Below are 24,097 nucleotides of genomic sequence, written 5' to 3' on the forward strand. Positions count from 1 at the left end.
CGGAGCGGTCGGGCGGCAACATCCGCGACGCTTGACTGGTGAAACCCGACAGGCCATCAGCGCCACTTATGGAGGGCCTGCCACTTCTTGCCCCATGCTCAAACTTTAGGAGAGCAGTACACGCGTACTTACACGGGTGGTCAGGTGAGGAAATCCTGGGCCGCCAAAGTTAGGGGGGCGGTAGGACCGTAGGAGTCCGCCTGGGTTCGGGAGCCCATCCTGGCGGATTTCGGGGAGTGCCACACAGGCAGAACTAGAGGCCAAACGCAGCACCACGAGGCTCAAACATGCACGTCATGCCGTAATAAGCATAAACAATGCATGGGAGGGCCAATCTGCGCGCCCTGGCATCGGACATGGGGCACATGTCCCCACATTCGACATATTATATGCGCAGTGGCAAGGTGGGGCTCTCAAACGCTGCTGCGCGTGATGACACGTTTGACGAGCATGCCGATGCGCATTTGTCTATGCCTCTGTGGGGTGGGGTGGGGTGGGGGGGTCGTCCCCTCAAGGGGGACAGTCCCGCGGGCTTTGGGGGATGAGGTCTGGCACTTTGTTTCCTAAATCACCCCCCCACCCCATAGACAAATGCGCATCGGCATGTGGGGTCAGGCACTCTGCTTCCTCTCCCGAGTCCAATCCAAAAACATTCCTACAGAAACACCTGGTAATACCATGACTTCATACGCCAACTAGCGCACCATGCGCTAAATCGTCTGCTTGTCCAGCATGCACGCGTACAACAGGACGGGCTTGGTGTTTCTAGCTCTGTTATCTGTGACACTGGCACTCTCTCGGCTAAAGAGCAAAGTGGAGAAGGACTGAGTAGGTGCCCGGCCCCGCTTAAGACAGGGCCATCATGCGGTGATGGGCCGACAAGGGTCGATTCAGTTAGAGCCAGTCTTCCGGGCCGGGCCCCCGAATGACCCAACCGGGCGACAAACCGGCGCGTCGGCGCCACATCCATCTGAATACGCTACCGTGCCAGGCCTACTTCTGCGCACGCCCCCGTGCTGGCTGCTACTGCTGTTGCTGCTTGCCTGCCGCGCCCTTGGCCGCCGGCATTTGAATGGCCGGCTGCGGCGCGCCTACCCAGCCGCCCGTCGCGCTCTTCTCCAGCTTGTAAAGCACCTCCTGTGCGCAGCAGCAATGCCACACATGGGAGCGGGGCGGGTGGATACGACATTGACAGCTAGACGAGCAGAGCCCGTCGGCTGCTCTTAGCCGACCATGAGGAATCTCTTCCCGCAAAGCTACTGCCACCGTCGCAACCCGTCCCGTATCTCTCCCGTGGGGGCTGCGCCCACGGCTTGCGGTCGCGCCCGCATGGCTCTCAAATCAACACTTTGCACCCTAGCAGTTAAAGGGGGCCGGGGGCCAACCCCGTGAAGCCGCTTACCGTGCGGATGACGTACTTGGAGCCCTGCGTCACCGCCGCGCCCTCGTGCACCAGGCTGCCCATGGTGTCGCCGTGAGGAAACACCAGGATGTTGCCAGCTACCGGCCCCACGCTGTGGGCCTCTAGGCAGGCGCCGCTGCCTGCATTTTTAACACAGGCCGTGGAAGCGTCACATAGAGTCCTGGACTCGTGGTAGCAAGCAACAGCCCAGGCAGGTTCCACAGCAGCTGCACATGCGCCGCCCTCGCGCGCATGAGAGAGACAGCTGCATGGGTGTGATGGGCCCAGCCTCGCGACATGTGCGGGTTTGGGTTGCCAGGTCCCCCCCCCCGGGTACCTGGCTGTGCCCCCCCGGGTACCTGGCTGTGCGGGCGTGTAGAAGGTTGTGGCGCCGCCCTCGAAGTCGTCATTCAGGTACACCAGGAACGTCAGCCTTATAGGAGCGGCAGGGGGAGAGAGGGGTAACAGCGACACACACACGGGGGCTCAGCTGCGTCCCAGCGGCGGCAAGCGTGGGCGGCGGGGCAAACGGGCTAGCAGGCCATGCTAGCCGGGTGCGTGCGTGGAGATGACGACTGGGCCAAAGCTGCACAATAACACATGCCGGCGAAGCTCCGGACGAGTGTTTGCACGCACGGCCACTGACACCCACTGACATCCACACCCAGCCCCTACCCAGTCCCTACGCAGTCCCTCCCCAGTACCAACCTGGACCAGCGGTCGCCGTACGCGTCGAACTCGTACCGCCCATCTTTGAGCCCGCTGCCCGGCCACGCGCCGTCCACGTGCGGGCGGTACACCGCCCCCTTGTCGTACCTGCGCCGGCATGATACATGTTACATGACGGTCTCAAGATGCCCGAGCAGCCGAAACGCAGCCAGCTCCGGGCGCCAGCCGCGCACATGCCGCACGCTACATGCTGCCAAATCCATGAATCCACACACACCGGGACTGGGCGGGCTCCTTAGGGCAAAACCACATACGGTGTCTGCACCGACAGCGCCTATGCACGCACGCACGCACGCACACCCACCGGTACAGCCGCCAGCGGCAGTTAATGCCGGCCAGGTCGCCGCCGCACAGCCGCTGCGGCAGCAGGTGCGCGATGCGGTCGTACAGCGGACCCTGCGGCGTCGGGGGCGGCGTTGCGGGCGGTGTCAGCAGCGGGTCAGAAGCGGCGAGGTGCACCGAACATGCTTTCGACAATCTTGGAAACCAAGGCGGTTCCGTATGTGTGTGCAGGGGCCCTGCAACGTTGCCTGCACACCGCACGAGCAAGGAAGAAACCCAAGCAGCTAGCTGCTCAAACCTACAGCCGGTAAACACACCTGCAGCGACTCGTCCGCCAGCCACACACAGCCCGCGGCGCCGCGCTCGCCGCCGCCCGACCCGCCGTTCCGCGCTGCGCTGCTGCTGCTGGTGCCGGAGAGACCGGAGCCGGCGGCCGCCGCGCGGGCCGCTGCGCTGAAGGTGTAATCGGGGTCCACCTGCGATACAAAACAAGCATGGTTTCAGAAGTACTGGTGGCAGCGCTGAACGCCGACACTTCAGTCGCATAACGTTGGTGCTATCGCTCTAAACTTACGGTGTAGCCCATCTCCTCCGCGCACGCCATGATCTGCGCGCACTCCTCCCGCGACAGCGCGCCCACCAGCACGAACGCGCCCGTCACGAAAGGCACTTCCACCCGTGTCGCCGCCGGCCGCTCCTGCTCCCACTTGATGGTGTCGGGTTCTGCACGAGAGTCAACGGATGCATCAGCCCAGCTTGACCACACATACGGTCAGGAGCAACGAACGACCTTACGATCATCCTCACATCATTACCGTTTGCATGAAGGCACCGGAGATAAGGACTACACACACCCACACACACCTGTGCAGAACATGGTGAGGTCCTTGGCCACATTGGGCAGCAGCGTGGCGGCGCCTCCTGCACCCTTGGCGCCGTCTTGCGCAGCCGCCGCCGCCGCCGCCGCGGCTGCCGCAGCATTAGTCATGGTGCTGCCATTGGCGTTTGTACCTGCGTACTCTGCCGGCAGCGGCACGACGCCGAATCGCCCCGTGTAGGAGCCGTGCTTGGCGCGCACCGCGCTGATTGAGGCGACCGTGCGCGCATTGGGCGTGGCGCCGTTGCTGGTCACTGCGGCAGCACTGGTGCTGGTGCTGGTGGAAGCAGCCTCGCCATCCTCAGCGCTGCCGGCGACAGGCGGCGGCCGCCAGGGCGCGAAGCGGCGCACTGGGATGGCGCCGCCGCCGGTGGCCGCGCCGACGTCAGCGCCCTCCTCCTGGGCGCTGGTGCTGGGGCCGCTCCCGCTTCCGTTGCCGTTGCCTGCACCGGCGCCGCCTGCCGCGGGCGCAGCAGGCTGAGGGCCTGAGGCCACGCGCATGATGCCCGCGAGGAGCTTGGCGGCGACGGCCTCCGTGCCCGCAAGGTCCGCCGCCCGCACCCACCGCATGATAGCCCCGAGCTGCGCATGGGCAGCAGACCATACACACATACACATATAACAACGATGCACTTGTCTAAGAGTCCGTATTGGTTTGGGCAACCTGTGAGAGCCCAGCCGGCATCAGCCAGCAGCTGGCCTGATCCCAACGCAGCACATCCATGCCAGCCGGTACGAGCGGTACACACCTTGGGTACCTCCGCCTGCCCCTCATTCTGCTGCTTCTCCAACATCTCCAGCAGCTGTGCCGCGTCCTCCCAGGCGCGCACGTTCATAGCCTCGCTGATGATCGGCACCAGCTTGACCTTCTTCTTGGCATTGGCCAGGTTGGGCAACTGTGCAGGGACCAGGGTGGTTGCGGGTGGCGACGGCGGTGGTTGGACGGGTGGTATGGGTGCGCGAGTCCTTTCTGCCCAACCCAGCAACAACCGCGAGACATACGCGACCGACACATTGCTGTGAAAGGGTGTCAAGCCGTGCGAGCGCGACAAGAGAGCCATGGCATGCGCAACACCGCCGGGAAACAGTTTTGACGTTGCAGGCAACCCGCGGCCACCAATTTACCTTGTACTTTAGTCGCTTTGCAATGGCTGCCAGCACGCCTCCAGCAGCGGGGCCGCCGTTTTGGTTGGACTCTTGCGCCAGCTTCGCCGCTTTCTTCCGTTGTTTTACTAGAGTCTTGCCCATTTGTACGTGCTGTACACAGCGAATCCGTGGAGGCCTGTCGAGAAATTAGCTACCGATTGTTCCGCAAGACGTGCGCTTTCATACACGAACAGGGCGTCCACACAACTCAGTCCAGGCTATTGCTTTACAAATCCCATGTGCGAAAACTTCAACCTCCGCTGCTGTATAGCCAAGACCGGCCCATCGCTCCTGCTCTCCCATTCCTGGGGGGAAGTTTGACACGCGCACAGCACGCTGCTAACTGTTGCTCTGCCGCGCTGGAGGCAGCGGGCGCTCGTCACTACGGAAACCACCGTACAACGCCCTGTGCGAATGCCGCCGCTGTTAGCAACAAGTCAGCAGCCCTCCTCCCCACCAAGCGTCCTACCTACTGACCAACGCTCGTGTAGTCACAACGCTGACCTAGCTAGCCACCTCGCCACGCCCTTAGCCAAACAGCCGCACGCCACCTCCACCCAGCGCTGCCCCAAACAGCGAGCCGCCGGCCCCGCCGCCCATCATGGGCGTCAGCGGCGACGCCGCCGCGGTGCCACCGGCGCCGAGCAGCAGCAGTGGCGGCGCCGAGGCGTCCATCCCGAGCCCCATCCCGAACCCGTGCCCGTTGCCCATGCCCGCTCCCGCAGCCCCAGTGCCCGCCGCCGCGTCACGGCCCGCCGCAGACGCCAGCTGGTCCTGTGCGCAGGAACACACGTACGGCGACAGGAGGTGGGAAGGTCATACGTCAGCTCGGTGTGACATCTGACGCATGCGGGTCGTTGTCCGGCTGGCGGGTGGGTCGCAACCACGCTGTTTGTTGCAACAGTTGCCGTTGCCGCCTGGCTCCGCCGCGTTCGAACCCAGCTCCTGCTCAATCAAACCTGCCCCGGGCCTAAGCCCTCCGCCCCTCCCCGGCCCCTCCTCCCAGCCCTTCTCCCGGCCCCTTCCTCCTAGCCCTCCTCCCAGCCCCCCTCCCGGCCCCCCCTCCCAGCCCCTCTATCCAGCCGTCCTCCCAGCCCCTCCAACCTGCAGGCGCTCCGTGTCCGTGGCCACTAGGTCCAGGTGCTGCGCCACCGCAGCGTTGAGGCGGCCCAGCAGCGCCGCCGAGCGCTCCTGGCCCAGCTGCTGCGCGATGACCAGCTTGGTGTGCAGCAGCTCCAGCTGGGGTGGGCGGGGGGTGGGCGGGAAGCGCGGAGCGCGTGGAGAGTGTCAGGTAGAGGGAGGCGCGCCCATGACATTACCCGAGACCCAGAACCTCACGCGGCGGTGATGAGGGAGGGAGGCAAAGTGCACGCGGGAGTCTGGCCACCATGGCCCATGTGCAGGGCAGCGCAGCACGCTGCACGTGACACAGCGGCAGCAGCAGTGGCGCTCAGGACAGCCGCTGCGCACGTCAGGCCGCACCTGCGGGTAGGGCATCCAAGCGGCGCTGTGGCGGCGCCGCAGACGCACATCCACACGGCCCCACGCCTCCACCGCCGCCGCCACCAGGTCCACCGCCGCCGCCAGTCGGTCATGGCGCAGGTACAGCGACAGCAGGCTGGCGGGGCCGCAGGCGGCGGCGCCCATGGCGGCGGCAGCAGCGGCGCCGTCGCCGGACGTGACCGCCTCTGGCCCAAGCTGCGGACAGGGATCAACGAAGGCCACACAGTAGCACCAGCGGGTCAGCATGTAAGACTGCTCAAGGGCCGCAGCCCTGAGCGCACGGCGCGGGCCGTCGAGCTGCCGCCTGTACAACCCACATCAACAACCCCAACGCCAACACAACCCTAATCCGAGCAGCCAACCCAAGCAGCCAACTCCGTCGTTCCTCGACAGCTACCGTACCCTCGCCGGCGCCTAGCCCGGGCCCTCTCCCTCACCTCCTCCGCCAGGAACATGTCCAGCAGCCACTGCGGCAGGTCCACACGCGGGTCCACGCGCAGCACCGCCTCCGCCGCCGCGTCACGCAGCATCCACGCCGCGCGCAGCCCGCCGCCGCCACCCGCGCCGCCGGCCGCCTCCGCCGCCACGTCGGCGGCCGCCGCCGCCGCCAGCAGCGAGCGCAGCTTGGCCCACAGCGGCGCGGCGCGGCCGCCCAGGGTGCCCGCCACGGCGGCGGCGCCGGCGGCGCCCAGGCCGGCGGCTGCGGCGCCGCCGTCCGGGTCGTCTGTGAAGAGGTCGGTGGTGGGCAGCGCCGGCCCGCCGGTGGGCACACCTGTGGCACGTGAGACAGGACCGGGGGTGCAGGTGACGCGGTGTCGGCATCGCAGACACAGGCATACGAGCAAGGACCGGCGCCAGCTGCAGCTCTGCTGCGCCACGCACTCCCACATCCTCCCTCCCATGCCACAAGGACGAGACTACCGCCTGTTCCGCACCCTGCCTCCCACGCTCTGCCTCCCACGCCCTGCCTCCCACGCCTTTCCTCCCACGCGCTCACGCCCTCTACCCATGCCCCGCACCTCCATCCTGCAGCTGCAGCCGCATGCAGTGCGCCGCCAGCGCGCCCACCACCACCTCCATGGCGCGGCACCAGGCCTCGCCGCCGCGGGCGCCGCAGCAGTCCGCCACCAGCGCCAGGGCGCCCTCGTAGCGGCCCAGCAGCAGCAGCTGGCGCAGGATGGCGTCCTCATTGTCCCACTGCCGCATGGGCTCCAGGCCTGGGCCCAGGGCGGAGGGAGGGCGGGAGGAGAAGAGGCGGGAGGGGTGTGTGTGTGTGTGTGTGTGTGTGTGAGGGATGGTGGGCGGAAATGTGCGGTGGCGGGTGTGGAATGGGAGTCAGGCCGAGCGCAGAATGAGTAAGGGCATGTTGGCCCGAGCGGGGGTGACCGCATCAAGGAGGACATGCGGATACGCAGATGAGCAGCCGTCACCGAGTGTCCAGAGAAGCAGGGCGGAAGGCAGCCAGGCCGAGGCCGAGCCCGTTCCTGCACTCCCAGACGCACCTGCGACGCGCGCCGCTACCAGGGCGCAGTAGTGCAGCATGGTCCGCTCCCGCTGCAGACCGGCCACCGTGGCAACCGGCGCAGGCGCTGCCGCCGCCGCCGCCGCCGCGGCTGTAGCACCTTGCGACGCGCGCGTGCTGCGGCCATCGGCAGCCAGGTCCATGGGGCCCGAGCCGCCCGCAATTGCGCCGCCCGAGCGCGGCGCCGGCGGCGCGAGCGTGGCGTGGGTGCTGCTGCTGCTGCTGACGTGGCTGTAGCAGGCGGGCGCCAGCTGCTCGATCCAGGCGTCGGTGAGATCCAGCCAGGCGTCCTCGGGATCCAGAAGCGACAGGCAGTTGATCGCCATGTCTGCACGGGATAACAGCCCCGGCATGCACAAGTAGGCTTGCTTTGTCAGCCTGTAGCTATGGCAGCCTAAATTGCGGAGTTCCGCTTTCTGTGCCTGTCCGCCAGCTCTTGCCTTTATCTCCGTGTCCCCTACACCTATGTCACAATGTGCCCAGTCTGCCGCCGCCCCACTCACCGTAGGCGCGCAGTGCCTCCGCCACCGCCTCGGCGCTGCTGGCCGGCGCCTCGGCCCGCAGGCGCCAGGCGTAGGCGGCCATGGCCCGCGCCGCGCCCTTGTAGTCGCCGCGGCACACCAGGAAGTCGTACAGCACCTGGCCGGCGGCGGGGCGGGTGGGTGGGCGGGAATGTTTGGAAACGCGTTTACAGGATGCACTGAAAACTGCAGACGAAGTCGGCGGGAGGGTGGGTTGTAAATACCAGCCCAAACTAAACCAAACCAAACTAGGGGGGGCACAGGCAACGGCGACAGTTGCAAGCGATAACACACACACACACACGGCGGGCTTTCGTTTCGTTTTTTAACACACACACACACACACACACACACACACACACACACACACACACACACGCACGCACGCACGCACGCACACACACACACACACACACACACACACACACACACACACACCACGCACACACATATGCACACACCTGGTGCTCTCTCTATTACGGCACCCACCTGGTAGGGCTGTGGCGACTCTGCCAGGTCGCAGTTGTGTGCGCGGCGATGCAACAGGTCCAGCGCCTCGGACAGCAGTGACACGGCACGGGTGGCGCCGGCGGGGGCGGAGGAGGTGGAGTCGGCGGGCACGATCGGCAGCACCGCAACGCCAGCGAATGGCAGCGTGCAGAGCACCTGCAGTGCATACGGGCGAGGGCACTGGAGATAGGTCAGAGAGCGGTAAGATCGCGACTGGCGCCAGTTACAACTGCCCTCAGGTGCAACCGTGTCTACGCCTCCCTGGTCCCCCATGGCGACGTCTTGCTCGCGGCCATGCCCGACCTAGGGGATGAACCTGACCGCCTCGTCCGGAGCCATAACCCTCCCTCCCTCGTTGGTTTTGGTTTAGTTTGGGCTGGTATTTACAACCTCCCCCCCTCCCTCCTCCCTCCCTCCCCCCTCCTCCCTCCTCCATCTCCTCCCTCCTCCCTCCACCTTCTCTCCCTCCGTCCCTCCCTCCCTGCAGTCCCCCCGCACCTGCAGCTGCCGGTCCTGCGCTAGCACGTGCACCAGGTGCCTCAGGCTCTGCAGCCGCGCCGCAGGCAGCGGGTTGGCCAGCAGCGCCGCGTAGGCCCTGTGGGGGGCACAGGCGTGCGCGTGTGTAATGGTGCTGGTAGACACATGCGGAAATTTGCTCAGTCCTGGCAGGCAAGGTAAAAGCAAGCATGGGCACACGAGAATGCGCTATACGCAAGATGAACACGCCAGATGAATGCCGAGCGCCGGCGCCGCACCGGACGTGGCAATGCACACGCACATGCACATGCACGGACCCACCCACCCACACACACACACACACGCACACACACGCACACACACGCACACACACACACACACACACACACACACACACACACACACACACACACACACACACACACACACACACCTGTCGTACTGCCTCATCTCCACGCAGTAGGAGTAGATGTTGCTCCACAGCCGCCCCTCGCGGCTGGCCCGCTCCGCCGCCGCCGCCGCCGCCGCCGCCTGCAGCAGCGGCTCCTCGCCCGGCAGCACCACCAGGTCGGCAGCGGGCAGTGAGCCGCCGGCGGCGCCGGTTGCGGCGCCCGCCGCCGCCGAGTCCGAGGTCGGCCCGGAGGCAGGGCTGGCGGGTCCAGAGGTGAACAACACAAAGCACGGGGCAGGTCACCGTCATGCGCGCGAAAGGATTCGGATTTGCAAGATGCAACTCCGACGCTTACTGCAAGCGCTCCTGCCGGCATTTCAAATCAAGACAGCACACGCCCGGTGCAAGACCGCACATCGTCGCCCACAGCCGCGCACGAAGGCGCTCTCACCCGTACGCGTTGCGCAGGTGCTCCAGCGCCGCCGCCGCGAACACCACGGCTCCCTCCGGGGCGCCCTCCCGCTCGAACAGCTGCATGACCGCCTCACAGAAGTGCAGCTGCAGCAGCGCCACCTCCCGCCGGCCCTGAGCCGCCGCCGCCGGGGCGCCGCCAGCGCCCCCGGCGGTACTTGCCGCGGCAACCACCTCGCCTCCCGCCCCACCGCCTCCACCGTTGCCACCGCCGCCGCCTGCGAGCTCGCTGCGCAGGTTCTTGAGAATGGTGCGCAGCGTGTCGCCCGCCTCTGAGGCCAGGCTGGCGGCGGCACGGAAGAAACAGCCAGCAGCCTCGGCGATCAGCTCCGCCCGCCGCACCGCACTGCTGGGCCCAGAGCCGCCGTGGCCGCCGTGCCCATGCCCGTGATGGTGGTGGCCGTGCGCCCCCGCGCCGGCGGCTGCAGCAGTGGCGGCGGCGGCGGCAGAGCCCAGCATGACGTGCTGCGTTGCGGCCTGCTGCCGCTCCAGCGCCAGCGCGCAGGTAATGCCCAGGCCGCGCAGGAACTGCGGCCCCGCCTCCGCCGCGCCAGTGGCGCCCGCCAGCGCCGCCAGCTCTGCCAGGTTGCCGTACTCGCCCGCCTGTCCCATGGTGCCGGCATGGTGTCAAAAGAGTTGTACTTGGCAAGGCGCACCACGCAGACGCACAGGCCCCTATTCGGCCCCATGTGGGTACCACACCGCCCTCCTCCTGACTTCCGCAGCTTCCCAGGCCGCCCATCTAATCTGCGGGAGCTCACCGCACTCCCCCCCCCGTCTACCACTTCCTTAACTAATCATGAATGTAACCCCCCCCGTGGGCCCCAACATTGACCCCCTGCACCGCCCTCTCTGCCCTCCAGCCGGGTGCCTCCGCCCTCACCTGGAAGAGCTGGTACCCCAGCTGCAGCACGCGTCCCGCCATGGAGGCGCCCGGCGCGTCGCCGTACTGCAGGTACAGTGTGAACAGCAGCCCCGATGACTCAGCACCCGTCAGCAGATCCAGCCGCCGCTGCTTGCGAGCACTGCCGCCGTCAGCAGCAGTGGCGGCGGCGGCTCCGCCGCCAGCGTAGGCGGCGCAGAAGGCGGGCAGCAGCCGTGCCGCCAGGGAAACCTCGCTCGAGGTGGAGCTGGCGGAGGGCGGCGGCGGCGCGCCGGGGCCGTCGGCGTGGGTGCGCTTGGCGGCGGCGGTGGGGCTGCCGCCCAGACGCAGGTGCCGAAGCGCCGACAGAGCGGGCTCCATGTCCGTGCCCTCATCTGCACCAGGGCAGCAGCAAAGGGTTGTGCACACTGAAGCGGGGGCGGGGGGAAAGCAGGTCGGGGTGTTCGGACACCGGCTGCAAGAGCCGGGCAGCGCTAAGGCCCCGGTTTGCATCCTCACCACCCCATCCCTGCCAACCACCAACACAACCACCGCCGACCACCCCTCAACAACTCACCCCACCCCACTCCACCCCATTCCATCCCACCCCACCCAGCACAGCGCGATCCATGCGCCGGATTCACCTTGCGTGGACGGCGTGCCGGTGAGCCACAGCCCCAGCGCCGCCCGCCGCAGCAGCCCGCACGCCTCCGCCAGCAGCGGCCCCTCCAGCTTGCCCAGGGAGGCGCGGTCCAGCGGCGCGGCGGCGCCCAGCGCGCCCTGAGCCCGGATCAGCCCCAGCAGCAGCGCCGTGTCGCGCGCGGCGGCGGCCACCGCGCGGGAGAGCTGCCGGCAGGTGGCCACCAGGAAGGAGGAGGCGGCGCGGCTGGGCGCGGCCGCGGAGGAGGTGGTGAGGGAGGAGGCGGCGGAGGAGAGCTCGGCGGCGGCCTGGCTGTTGAGCAGCCGCAGCAGCGCCAGGTAGGACCTGGGGTTGGGCGGGGTGCAGGTGTGGGGTTGTGGGCGGCAGCGTGAGCATGGTGCATGAATGATTCGCGGGCGGCAACTACCCGGCTAACCTTGGTTTCCAGCGATGACAGCCAGACACTGTACTAATCCCTTAGCCTCACTGCTCATGAGTGCATTCCTACACGCCCAGCACTGCCTCTATAAATGCAGACCGCCGCTGGACTCACTGGACCGCCGCCACCGGGTTGCTCAGCGCGCCCAGCCGCTGCCCCATGCGCAGGATGGCCTGCTGCCGCCGCTGCCGCCAGCGCTGCTGCGCCTCGCGGGCGCTGTCCGTCAGCGCGGCCGCGCGGCCGCACGCGCTCGGCGGCGCACCGCCCATGCTGCCGGCGCCGCCGCTGCTGCTGCTGCTGCTGCCCGCTCCGGCGCCGGCGCCTGCCGCCAGTGTGGCGGGTCCGCCCATCCACAGCTCGCACAGCCGCGGCACCAGCTGCTCCAATGGGTCCACGCCTGAGCGCACGGGGCACGTGTGTTGAAAAGGGCGACTGCGTCAGTGCCGGCACACGTGCTTATGGCATACACAAGAGTAGAGCTCCCTAAGAGGACCGCTACCGCAGGCAACCGGCATGCCGCCGTGCGCCACCCTGACACTTTCATCGCGGCGGCCGCCACGCCACGCCGCCATGCCACCCCGCTCCATGACCGAACCCCCAAACCCCTGACACACTCGCCCGCACGCCCGCGACCACGCCCGCACGCACCCGACACCAGCAGCGACAGGCACGCCTCCTGCGCCAGCGGCCCCAGCAGCGCGCCCGCCTCCGCCGCGCAGCGGTGCACCGCGTCCAGGTGCGGCGGCAGCTGCAGCGCCTCGCCGCCGGGGCCCGCCGCCGCGTCGCCGCTGCCCGCCGCCGCCACCAGCGCCTCCACGCCGCTGCCGCGCCGCAGCACGGCCAGCACGGAGCCGCCGCGCGCCAGCCCAAGCCAGTCGGGCGAGGAGCGGTGCAGCACCATGCCCAGCGGCGGGTGGCGCCGCGCCCAGGCGGCGCGGTAGGTGGACAGGAAGGACTGCCAGCACTCGGGGCCGGAGGCGGTCGGCGTCCTGTCGGTGTAAGAGAGGGCGGAAGGGGCAGCGGCGTTGCAAGGAATTGAGGGCGCGAGGACAAGGCCGGGGTACTCGCATGTTGCAGGCAGCAGGCACAGCTGCTGTGCCAAAGGGGACCACTGTGCCGGTGGCCGGTGGGGCAGCATGATGGCAGATGTGTCCTGGCAGCTAACGGCTGTAGAGCACCCTTCGGCAACGCACCTGCGCTGGATGGCCAGCACCGCCGCCTGCATCCAGCCGCGCAGCACGCCGTACGGCGCCGACTCCACCTCCACTGCGCTCAGCTGCGCGCCGTGGTACGACAGAGCGTCACGCAGCGAGGACCTGTTGTCGGAGGAGCCCGCAGGCGCAGGTTATTGGTCCCGCTCACGCGCCCGCTTACCAGGCGGCCGAGCCCACAAACAGGCACGGCGCACTTATGCCAACCATACGGCACGCCAGCCATACAAGACCCGGCACACGCATATGCGCGGTACGCACGCTCTCGCCTTGTGCTTTACCAACACGCAGGCCGTCAACCGCGCCTGCCCGTACCCCTGCCCGAACGCACGCACCTGCATATTTGACCGGGCACCAGCACGCTGTGGCAGACCTGCCCCTCCGCCGTCAGCTCGGCCGGAAACGCCGACAGCAGCCACTCCCACAGCTCCGTGTCCACCTCCGCGCCGTTGCCGCCACCTCCCGCGCCGCCGCCCGTGCCGCCACCCACGTGCTCGCCCGCCGACTCAGCCAGCACGGCGGCCGACACCACGGCGCCCGTAGCGCGGCTGTAGCCCAGCACCTATGCAGGCGGAGGGGCAGAGAAACCCTGAGCAGATGCAGCAAAGCATTCCAGTATGCATGCAACAGTGGCCTGCCTCTGCAATCTCCCATGCAACGCTAGCAGCAAGTGCCGCACTGTAGCTTGCCGCCCTAGGACAAGAGCTGGATGACGGCGCACCTTGGAGCGCCCGCCATTCCGCAGCAGCAGCCACACGGTCTCGCCCGACACGCGCGCCTCCGCCACGACGCCGCCCTCCTCCACCGCCAGCTCCACGGTCCCCGACAGCGCCAGCCGCCCGCCGCCACCCACGCCGCCCGCAGCCAGTGTGTACGCGTACGTGTGCCGCTTCATCGTGTCAGCCGACTCAAACTGCACGACCAGCGTCACCGCGCCCGCGCTGCTGCCAGCGCCGCCGAAACCGCTGCTGCCGCCGTGGCCATTGGCGGCCGGCGCCGCTGCACCGTCCGCTGCAACGTAGGTCGGGACCATGGGGCGCGCCGCGCCGCCGGCTGTGGCGTGGCCGGCGCCGGGCGTCTCCAGCTCCAGCGCCGCCACCTGCTGGCGCCTGCCCACGTTGAATGCCCGCAGCACACCGTCATCATAGGCGACTAGAAGCAGCTGCTGTTGCGGTGGCTGTTGCTGGTGATGTGCGGCGGAGCCGGCGCTGCTGCTGCCGCCGCCCAGCGCCACGGGCACGCACGCGAGCGCCGCGGGCTGGCGCGGGCGGTAGAGCATGCCCGGGATGAGCTTGGTCAGCGCCCAGCTGCTGTCACGCAGCTCGAAGCAGCGGGTCATGTTCCCGTCCTCGAGGGTCGCCAGCGGCACGCACAGCACGGAGCCGTTGGTGCCGCCCACGACGACCGCGTCGGCGGTGGCGGCGAGCGAGGTCGGGCCGCCCAACGTCGCCAGCTGCGCTGAGATGTCCAGCGGCCGGAAGCTGGTTGCGGACAGGCCGGCGAGCAGCGCCTCGGAGCTGGAGGAAGCTGCGCCGCCGCCGGGGGCGGGCTCGCGCAGCTCGGCGTGTAGCAGGTAGCCGTTGCTGAGCAGCGCGGCCAGCACCAGCCGGCCGTCGGGGGTGCTGGTGGCGGCAAGCGCGGGGAAGAGCTGGAAGCCAACCTCCACGGTCGTGCGCGGACCCGACGCTCCACCATGAATGGTGAATTCCGTAAGGTGCAGCGCTCCGGTGGCGCTGTTTTCGATTTGCCAATGAATCCCGCGCTCAGAGGGTCCCGACCGGGGCACGGCGTCCTGGAGGAAGACCACGCCGCCAACGCTTTGCAGCGTGAATGTGTACAAGCCACCTGCTGCACCAGAGCTTTGGCTTGCCCATGCTGGCGACAAGCTGCGCTGCGGCTGGGCACCAATGAAAGCGGTCTCCTGCCGCAGCGCCGTGCTGAGGGCTGCCATGACGGCTATTAAAAGTTACTCATGTGCGTGCGTGAAGATAGCAGCAACGAGTGGCTCGTGAAGCAGGCCTGTCAACGATCTCCAAGGCCAAATAATAAGACTGAGCTACTCGAGCATGCTGCCGTGATCTAGAATACTAACGATGGCCATATGGTATAAGCCAGGCTGTCGGACCAAACACCGCTGAACTCGCCGATGCACTTGCTCCCGCCAGAATGGGCTCACACAGTAGTTATTGCCTGGTGCACTTGCGTTCTTTCCAACGTGCACTACTTTGTTCCATCTAACTGCATCACGCACTTCGTTCTGGGGTCTGCAACTCGCAAGCGCAACCCGACGTTCTTTGCACGATTTTGTCAAGGCTTTCTACGCTACGCTTGAGATACCCAAATAACTTTGGATAGGCTTACGTTGCCAGTTGCTTTGGCTGGGTCGGGCTTGCTCTCCTGTCTCCGGCACTAGAGCTTGCCTCTCCGTCTTGAGTGCGGAAGATAAGGAGCCCCTGCGCTTGAACAGCCTCTGAGTGGGAGGCGGGGAGGGTGGGCCTCTGCCCCGAGAGCAGAGGCAGCGAGAATGAAGAAGGGGCCGGTAAGTCGCGGAGCGCACCCTAGCCCCGGGCAGCAAACCGGACATACTAAGCACTGATGCTGCTCATGCAGATTAAAATCGAGCCCTTCAGGCACCCAGTGACCGTCGACCCGCAGTATGCAGGTAAGGAGAAGGAATTTGCTTCCAATCTTTCACCTGTGCACCCCACGGCCAGCTCTACTGGTCTAACGCCCACTGCTTTCTTTCCGCCCTGCAGACAAGACGTGGAAGGTGCTAGAGGTGAGGCGGTCAGCGGCTGCAACGGAGGGCTGGCGCCCGAACAGCGTAGCGCGTGCTGCGTGGGTGCCACGGTGTGCACCAGGCCTAACCGGACCCACGCAGGAAAGCAGCTCACCGATAGACAGTGCATTGCTTTGCATGGTGTCCATAGGAAATCTAGACTGGGCGGGGATAGAGGCGGCAGGGAGGGGGAGAAGCGTACGCGTGTCCCCGTGTGGGTGCTGTCAGCCCTGCAGAGCAGCGGCGCACTTGTTCTGCGCGCGCCACCCGGGCGCGGGGTCCGACGGCATCCGGGGGCACCGCGAATAGATGTGCGTGATCGTCACGACGGCTGTAAGGGTTTTTGCAGCGGCACAGAGTCCTGGGCGCGCACGGAGCTCGCCCAGACCCACGCACCTGGTTCATCCTCCAAATCATTTGTCGGCGCCAACCGTCGTGCAGGATGCCATTCGGGAGATCCACAACCAAAATGCCAGTGGGCTCAGCTTTGAGGAGCTGTACCGGTGAGGAGCTTGTGGATGGGAGTGGGCGCCTGGCTGGCGCCAGGGGCCAGTGCCGTTGAATTGAAGGCGGCAGCAGGCGTAATGGAGCAGGCCCCCGGGCTGGGGGCACACACAGCGTGGCATGCTGCATGCGAGACGGGGACTCGGCTGCCGCGTCATGCTCTGTCGCAGCTGCATGACCAGGCCCGACCCGCACCCAGCCAGGCTGCCACGCCCGGCGCTTTCTGCACCCGCCTACAACCTCCCGCTCCTCACCAGAACCCCACTGGCCCCCAACCCACCCCGCGCGCCTAACCCTTGCCCCGCCCCTTGCGCGCTTGCGCCCGCCGTGCCGCCGCCGCCGCCGCCGCCCTGCAGTAACGCCTACAACATGGTGCTGCACAAGTACGGCCCGCGGCTGTACGAGGGGCTCATCCGCACGCTGACGGCGCACCTGACGGAGGTGGCGAAAAAGATCGAGGAGAAGGAGGGCGCGCCCTTCCTGCGCGAGCTGAAGAAGCGCTGGGACGAGCACACCAAGAGCTCGCAGATGATCCGCGACATCCTCATGGTGCGAGGCGGGAAGCGCGGCGGGGCCTAGAGCGCGCGCATGGAAAGGAGAAAATACCGTCAAGGCCGTAAGCAACAAGGCTCTCAGTGGCAGTCAGCGCCAGCCGGGCGGATTGTTTGCACCACGGCACCACCTGGGCTGACGCACGATGCCCGGCTCCCCTGCACACACTGCCGCTGCGCTCCTGCGTCCAACGCCGTCCTACACCCCACAAACAACTTCACCCGGCTGTTTGCAGTACATGGACCGCACGTTCGTGGTGCAGCAGCAGAAGACGCCGGTGTTCACGCTGGGCCTGGAGCTGTGGCGCGATGTGGTGGTGCGCAACCGCGCCATCAGCGAGCGCCTGCTGGCCATCGTGTCGTCCCTCATCATGAAGGAGCGCCAGGTGGGGGGCGTGTGGGGGGGAGCACGGGTGGGAGCACGGGTGGGAGCACGGGTGGAGCGCGGGTGGGAGAGTTGGGCGGAGATATGGGGGGCGGGAATGGTGCTGCGCAAAGGGGCTGCGGATTGGGGGCGTTGGCTGTGGCGGATGCAGGAGATAGGGAAGGATGCGGGGTCGGGCAGGCACGGGGCCGTAGGTGTGCGGAGCGAGTCTCAAGGGCATGTAAGTGAACCGGTACCGTACTGGGCACCACGATGCGGAAGGCCGGGAGCTTAAATGCGAGACGAGATGATAAGAGGGGCAGACCAGGAAGCAGGCAGGAGCTAGAACTTCACTCAAACCAGTGCGTGGCCGGACCCATGCACCCATGTTCCTGTACATCGCTGCAGGGTGAGGTGATCGAGCGCGGCCTGATCAAGAGCGTGACGCAGATGCTGGGGGAGCTGGGGCACGCGGTGTACGTGGAGGACTTTGAGAAGCCCTTCCTGGCGGCCGCGGCGGAGTTCTACCGGGTGAGGCAGGGTGGTGTTTGGAGGCGGGGTGGCGGGCTTGTGCGTGGAGGCGTGGAGCGCTAGCCTGAGCCAAGTTTGGCGATGCTGTTGCGGAGCAATGTGAAGCTATGCGCTGCCGTAACGCTTCGGCTTGTCGGCCGAACGGGACGACAACGCCCTGGCCACGGATGCAACGCCCCACTTTCCCTGCACGGTCTACCCGATTGCCCAGTAGGCCCGAACCCTCGAGGGCTCCTGACCACCCACCGCCCCGTCTCCTTGCCCGCGCCTGTCCGGACGCCTTGCCCGCCCCCGCAGAAAGAGGCTCAGGAGTACATCACCAGCAGCGACTGCCCCGAGTACCTGCGCAAGGCGGAGGCGCGGCTGGGCGAGGAGGCGGAGCGCTGCGGCGCCTACCTGGACGCCAACAGCACCGAGCCCAAGATCACGCGCGTGGTGGAGACGGAGCTGCTCAAGGCGCAGGCGGGTGCAGGGCCGTGGCGGGGAGGGCAGGGGGGTGTAGATACCAGCCCAAACTAGACCAAACCCAAGGCGCAGGGCAGGGGGAAAGGGAAGGAGGGGAGCGGGACTGGGGACCGTGCGGGGGCAGTGCAAGGGCGGAGGTAGCTACAAAATGCTGCAAGTGCCGCGGGCAGGGCTTGGTTGGCTGACCTCGTCTGCCTGTATGGCATGGGGGACGGCAATACGGCGCGCTGCCTGCCACAGCCTGCCTGCCAGCGCTCGCGCTCGCGCCGGTGCCCCCACCCGCACGACGCCGGCGCCCGCCCTACACGCCTGAACCTCAAACGCGCCCTGTGCTGCGCAGATGACGCCGCTGCTGGAGATGGAGCACAGCGGGCTGATTGCGCTGATGCGGGACGACAAATTCGACGACCTCAGCCGCCTGTACTGCCTCATGCGCCGGGTGGACAACGGACTGGGCACGGTGGGCGGGGCGGGGGAGGCGGGAGGGGGCGGGGGAGGCGGTGGGCGGGGCGGGGGGGGGGGGCGGGGGCGGGGCGGCGTACACCGGTGGTAGCCTACCGCGGCAGGCCGCGAAGGAAAGCGGATGGGGGCGAGCCGCAGGCTGGCGAGCTTCGATTGTTTGCTAGGGCACGGCGGGGAGAGGTGTGGGCGCGGGCCCTGCCTGTCACACATGGCACCGGTGCGCGTGCTTAGCGAGGACAACGCTGGCCATAACTTCAAACGCGCCGTTCCTGGTCCATCCTGTCCCACCCCTGCTCCTCCCGATGCCGCCGCAGGTGCGGCACATGCTGTGCGAGCACGTGAAGGAGGTGGGGCGCGCGCTGGTGAGCGACCCGGAGCGCAGCAAGGACCCGGTGGAGTACGTGCAGGCGCTGCTGGACATGCGCGACAAGTACGAGCGCATCATCACGCAGGTGCGTACCGGAGGGGCCGGGGGGTGGGTGGGCGGGCTAGGCAGTGGGGGCCGGGGGCGGGTTACGGGAACCAAAGCCGGTATTCAAGGTGCGCTGGGCTGATGTGCGCCTGGGGGTTGCCGGAGGTGCGTAGGCATGGCATGGGGCGCAGGCGTGGTGTGGTGAGTGGTAGGTGGCGCCAACGGTGGCGCGGAGAAGACGAACAGGCGAGCGCCGAGCTTGGCGGGGCGGGGCGGGGCGTGTCATGCGCGGCAACTAGGTCACGGGCTGTGGGCGGGGGCTTTTGGGCATGGCTCGCCGCTGGATGTGCTGCCGGCCGTGGCCCCGCACGAACGTACACAAACGTCCTGCGTGGTTCCTTCCTGTTGCCCTCGAACACCCACACACCCACAAACCCATACACACCGTCCCTCACGCAGGCCTTCGCGGACGATAAGACGTTCCGCAATGCACTCAACCAGGTGCGCATGGGGTTTCGCGGGTGGCTGCCCGTCCTGCCGTGCCTTCCTGGCGCGCTCATGAAGCAGCGTTCTGCCTTGCAACCCAACTGCTAACCGTGCCTTATCCTGCCCGTGTTCTCTTGGCCTCACGCCCTCTGCCCCAGGCGTTCGAGCACTTTGTGAACCTCAACGTGCGCTCGCCCGAGTTCATCTCGCTCTTCATCGACGACAAGCTGCGGCGCGGCATCAAGGGGCTGAGCGACACGGACGTGGAGGGGGTGCTGGACAAGGTCATGGCGCTGTTCAGGTGGGTCTGTGTGTGTGTGTGGGTGAGGGGGGAGCTGTAAATGCTAGCCCAAACTAAACAAAAGCAACTAAAAACGCGCGTGGGGGGAGGAGTGTCAGCAAGCACAAGGGAAGGAAGGTGTGAATGTGTGTGGAGTGTGTGTGTGTGTGTGTGTGTGTGTGTGTGTGTGTGTGTGTGTGTGTGTGTGTGTGTTGCTTCCGCCATGTCATGAGAAAGGGGGGGGGTTGGCCGTGGGCGTGGGATGTATGGCGTGTGCGGGCATGGGCAGCGGCGTGTCATTGGGCTGGCAATGAAGCATTGAAGAACCAGGTGGTCGGAATGTGCACACCTGCACACCGGGTGTCCCTGCTGCGGGCCTGACTCCCGGCGCCGTTCCCGCGTCTTTTCGCTGTGCCCCCCGCCCTGTGCCCCGCAGGTACCTGCAGGAGAAGGACGTGTTTGAGAAGTACTACAAGCAGCACCTGGCCAAGCGCCTGCTCAGCGGCCGCACCACGTCGGACGACGCGGAGCGCAACTTGCTGGTCAAGCTCAAGACCGAGTGCGGCTACCAGGTGGGCGGGGTGTGGGGCGTGGAAGCTGAGCTTGTAGAGGACGATGGGTGGGCGGGCGGGGCGGGCGGGGCAGCAGGACTGCAGAGGCGCGATGCCGTGTGAGTAGCAGCACAGCACAGGGGTGGCGACAACGCAGGCTTCCCTGGTCTGAGCGGTACGGTATGCGCACAAGCGCACCTCCTCACGGCGGTGCCGTGTCTGAGCCGCTGCCTTCGGTCTCGCCCTCTCGCTCCGTCCGTCGAATCCGCTGCCGCTCCCTTCTCCTCCCTGCTTCCGCAGTTCACTAGCAAGCTGGAGAGCATGTTCACGGACATCAAGACCAGCCGCGACACCATGAACGAGTTCCGCACGCGCCTGGTGGAGACCGGCAAGCTGGAGGCGGAGCTGGGCGGCATCGACCTGCAGGTGCAGGTGCTCACCACCGGCTCCTGGCCCACGCAGGCGCCGTCCAAGTGCAACCTGCCGCGCGAGCTGGAGGTGCGGCCGGGCCGGGCGGGGAGCGGCAGTGCGGGAGCCGGCGGGGGCGCGGGGCGGGGTTCGGGTTGGGTGAGCAGCGGGTTAGGTCGGAGGTTACGTGCAGGCGGTCAAGCAGGGGCTGCATGCAGCCGCGGCCTTGGCAGGGCAAGGCAGCGGAATAGGGCAAGTCTATACGGTAGCTGCGATGCCTGCCAGCCGTTGGTGCGAGGCTGACGCTCTTAACCGCACCCGCCCATCATCGTTTTCGCTGCCGCCACCCGCCAGGCCGCCTGCGAGTCCTTCCGCAACTTCTACCTGTCCACACACAGCGGGCGGCGCCTCACGTTCCAGCCCAACATGGGCACAGCAGACCTCCGAGCCGTGTTCGGCGCTGGGCGGCGGCACGAACTGAACGTGTCCACATACCAGGTGGGCGGCAAGGCGGATTACGAGAACCCCACCCAAATTGCGCTTAGCCGCGGGAGTAGGGGGCACGGCAGGCAACCTACCGGCACCTGCTTATTGCACAGAGAATCTGCCATTTAATAACCATCAATGCAGGATTCCCTTGGTTTCCTTCGGCTCAGGCACGTAGTGCCCCTCCGCTCTTCATCAGCCTTGCCGTTTACGCCTGAACTCCACCTGCCCGTCGCCTAAGTAGCCCTGGCCTGGACCCCCCTTCTGCCTGTGCAGATGTGTGTGCTGCTGTTGTTCAACGAGGCTGACTCGCTCAGCTACCGCGACATCGCGCAGGTTGGTCTTTGTGTTCAGCGCGCCTTTGCTCGCATACATCATTACTTAATCAAGTGCTCCTGGGTTAGAGAGCTAGTTTGTCGGGCGATGGCATCTTGACTGCCGGAGAGTGTGCACGGGTTGGGGACTGCGCCACAAAGCTCCCGCCTCTGGCCGCACATGACGTTGGTGGCACCCCTGCCAATGTGGCTGCTGCACAGGCGACGGAAATCCCGGCACCGGACCTGAAGCGCGCGCTGCAGTCGTTGGCGTGCGTCAAGGGGCGGAACGTGCTGCGCAAGGTACGTGACAGCGGAGCGCTGTGAGGTTGCGGGCAGGAACGGCGCATGTGGTGGCTCCTCGCAGCCGCTGCTCGTGTCTTGTAGTGTTGGTCCAGGGCCGCTGCGTCCTGAGGTAGAGCTACCCGGCGTGCTAGCTGGTGTCACCTGCGCTCTCCCCAACATGCCTGTAACCGCCCCATCTCCGTCTCCCTCCCCCGCCCCCGGCCCCAGGAGCCGGCGGGCAAGGACGTGGCGGACAGCGACGTGTTCTTCTACAACGACAAGTTCACCAGCAAGCTCATCAAGGTCAAGATCAGCACCGTGGCCGCCACCAAGGAGGGCGAGAGCGAGAAGGCGGAGACGCGGCAAAAGGTGGAGGAGGACCGCAAGCCGCAGATCGAGGCCGCCATCGTGCGCATCATGAAGGTGTGAGGGGCAGAGAGGACGGAGAGGGCAGGGCCCCGGTGCGGGTCTGGGGCGAGCCGGGAGGCGGTGGGAGGGACGGCAGGGCCTTGGCCAGGTGTGCATGGTGTAGGCGTGCGCGCAGCTTTGGTTCCAATGGAGACGCGGCGCGCGGCTGTGCCGCGGCGTGCGTCATATGCATCTTAACATGCGCAAGTCCTTTGCGTTGCTCTTAGTGCCGGTTGCTGACTAGCCCTCCAACTCTCTCACACATGCAAATTACTGCTACCTTGCTACGATTGTCGCAGGCCCGCCAGCGGCTCGACCACAACACCATCATCACCGAGGTGACGCGCCAGCTGCAGGCGCGCTTTGTGCCCAATCCCGCCACCATCAAGAAGCGCATCGAGAGCCTCATCGAGCGCGAGTTCCTGGCCCGTGACGAGGCCGACCGCAAGTTCTATACCTACGTGGCCTAAGCAAGCAGAGCGGGCAATGCTAGCCACAGCGCATTCTTACTACCACGCACTGGCAGGATGATTAGCAGGAGTCTGTCTGCATGCCTGGCAGCTGGGAATGAAGGCCGCAGCAGGCAAGACTGCGAGGTAGGGCACTCTAGGGCCGCATGGGAAGTGTGTCCGGTAGTGAGCATATGGAGCTGTACTCATGATGTGGCTGCGTTAGCGGCTCTTGCAGTCATGCTCTCGGCGGCGAGGCAACAGGGCCGGCTTGTGAGCGGTCGCAGTCGTAGTGCTTGACCGCACGGCAGCTAAAGCCACCCGTGGCAGCACAACGTCCTGTGTGCATCACTGCAATGCAAGCAGGAAGGGGTCCGTGGGAGGTTCTGGTAGCTTGGCGCCGATGGCCCTAGCAGAAGTCGCAAGGATGAGCCTGAGGCAATGGCTGCTATCGTACTTCGTACATTCGGCCCAAAGTCACGTGTGCAGGGAGCTGAGCGATGTACACCCGCTTTGGTGATGCTCCAGTACATGCGTCGTCAGGTGGTGCGGCATGATGAGAGTGAAAGGCACGCACAGGGCAGAGTTGCAAGCAGGGATTGCCTTGGTTGCCACATGCGTTGGACAGTTGGAGGGTCGCTTGCCCTCAGGCGGTCTTCTACTGTATGTAGCAAGGTCTTCTGCATTGCCGGCTACTGCGGACTAGCTTGCGTGGGTTGGGGTGAGCGAAGAAGGTTGAGAGGTATGTACGCGGGGCACGCATGGTTCGACTGACTGCGTGTCTAAAAGCACAGCAGCAGTTCTTCATGAGCCCCCCGCCTGTCTGCGTCGACAAAAAGTACCATACTGGCACAAACCGCGAGCGCCATGTATTGCAGCGGTGGCGGTGGCGGCGGCGGCGGCAGCAGCAGCAGCGGGGGCGCGTGCGCGCATCTTGGTAGTGGAGGGGGCGGGAAAGGCCACGTGGAGGAGAAGAGCGCAGCGCCGCCCAAGAAGCGGCGCAAGCGCGCAGGCTGAGGAGCCGGCTGGCGGTGCCTAGGTAGCGGTCCGCGGTGGGGCTGGCAGGGCATGCGTAGCGGCATGACAAGCAGTGCGGCTGCTGACAAGTGCTGCGTCGGGCTGCGGTTGGCTCTGCTGTGGTATCGCGATTGGTTTGGCTATGTGCCTGTGGATACCGACCCCGGCTATGTCCAGGCGATGAAGTTGTTCGGCCTCAGACTGTGGAGGGGCTCAGGCCCTTTTCCCGTGACCGGGGAACACTTGTCATGAGCCAATCCCATTGTCCTGTAGGCACTTTCCGAGCCAATTCAGGAGCACGTCGATCAGGATGGACGACGCTGGAGGACATCAAAGCTTTAAAATGTGTGCGGCGGCCGCCC

At 66.5% G+C, this 24,097-nt stretch overlaps 3 protein-coding genes across 3 annotated transcripts; 1 reads left to right on the forward strand and 2 right to left on the reverse strand.

Moving 5' to 3' along the window:
* Window positions 1-116: 116 nt before the first annotated feature.
* CHLRE_07g323950v5 (uncharacterized protein) lies at window positions 117-4,588 on the reverse strand. The gene is made up of 10 exons (XM_043064012.1): window positions 4,416-4,588; window positions 4,040-4,186; window positions 3,278-3,872; window positions 2,988-3,136; window positions 2,731-2,889; window positions 2,436-2,527; window positions 2,111-2,218; window positions 1,762-1,835; window positions 1,403-1,542; window positions 117-1,137 (listed from the first exon to the last, which is right to left on the reverse strand). Exons 1-10 carry the CDS (start codon window positions 4,536-4,538, stop codon window positions 1,024-1,026), a joined length of 1,701 nt encoding a protein of 566 aa, XP_042922580.1. The 5' UTR covers window positions 4,539-4,588; the 3' UTR covers window positions 117-1,023.
* Window positions 4,589-4,650: 62 nt separating this feature from the next.
* CHLRE_07g324000v5 (uncharacterized protein) lies at window positions 4,651-15,078 on the reverse strand. Its single transcript, XM_043064013.1, has 18 exons — window positions 13,705-15,078; window positions 13,319-13,545; window positions 12,966-13,088; window positions 12,421-12,761; window positions 11,887-12,169; window positions 11,338-11,678; window positions 10,715-11,088; window positions 9,812-10,434; window positions 9,403-9,618; window positions 8,991-9,087; window positions 8,472-8,648; window positions 7,965-8,100; window positions 7,442-7,789; window positions 6,959-7,156; window positions 6,377-6,711; window positions 5,919-6,134; window positions 5,541-5,675; window positions 4,651-5,210 (listed from the first exon to the last, which is right to left on the reverse strand). The coding sequence occupies exons 1-18, from the start codon at window positions 14,932-14,934 to the stop codon at window positions 4,965-4,967; spliced, it is 5,646 nt and encodes a 1,881-aa protein (XP_042922581.1). The 5' UTR covers window positions 14,935-15,078; the 3' UTR covers window positions 4,651-4,964.
* Window positions 15,079-15,191: 113 nt separating this feature from the next.
* Window positions 15,192-24,090, forward strand: CHLRE_07g324050v5 (uncharacterized protein). The gene is made up of 19 exons (XM_043064014.1): window positions 15,192-15,522; window positions 15,594-15,645; window positions 15,740-15,762; window positions 16,204-16,265; window positions 16,623-16,815; window positions 17,054-17,203; window positions 17,590-17,712; window positions 18,010-18,174; window positions 18,518-18,637; window positions 18,954-19,091; window positions 19,511-19,552; window positions 19,696-19,838; window positions 20,254-20,389; window positions 20,669-20,866; window positions 21,131-21,274; window positions 21,539-21,598; window positions 21,799-21,879; window positions 22,090-22,284; window positions 22,569-24,090. Exons 1-19 carry the CDS (start codon window positions 15,508-15,510, stop codon window positions 22,737-22,739), a joined length of 2,211 nt encoding a protein of 736 aa, XP_042922582.1. The 5' UTR covers window positions 15,192-15,507; the 3' UTR covers window positions 22,740-24,090.
* Window positions 24,091-24,097: the final 7 nt, after the last annotated feature.

This window comes from Chlamydomonas reinhardtii, chromosome 7 (assembly GCF_000002595.2).
Source record: "Chlamydomonas reinhardtii strain CC-503 cw92 mt+ chromosome 7, whole genome shotgun sequence".
NCBI classification, from domain to species: domain Eukaryota; kingdom Viridiplantae; phylum Chlorophyta; class Chlorophyceae; order Chlamydomonadales; family Chlamydomonadaceae; genus Chlamydomonas; species Chlamydomonas reinhardtii.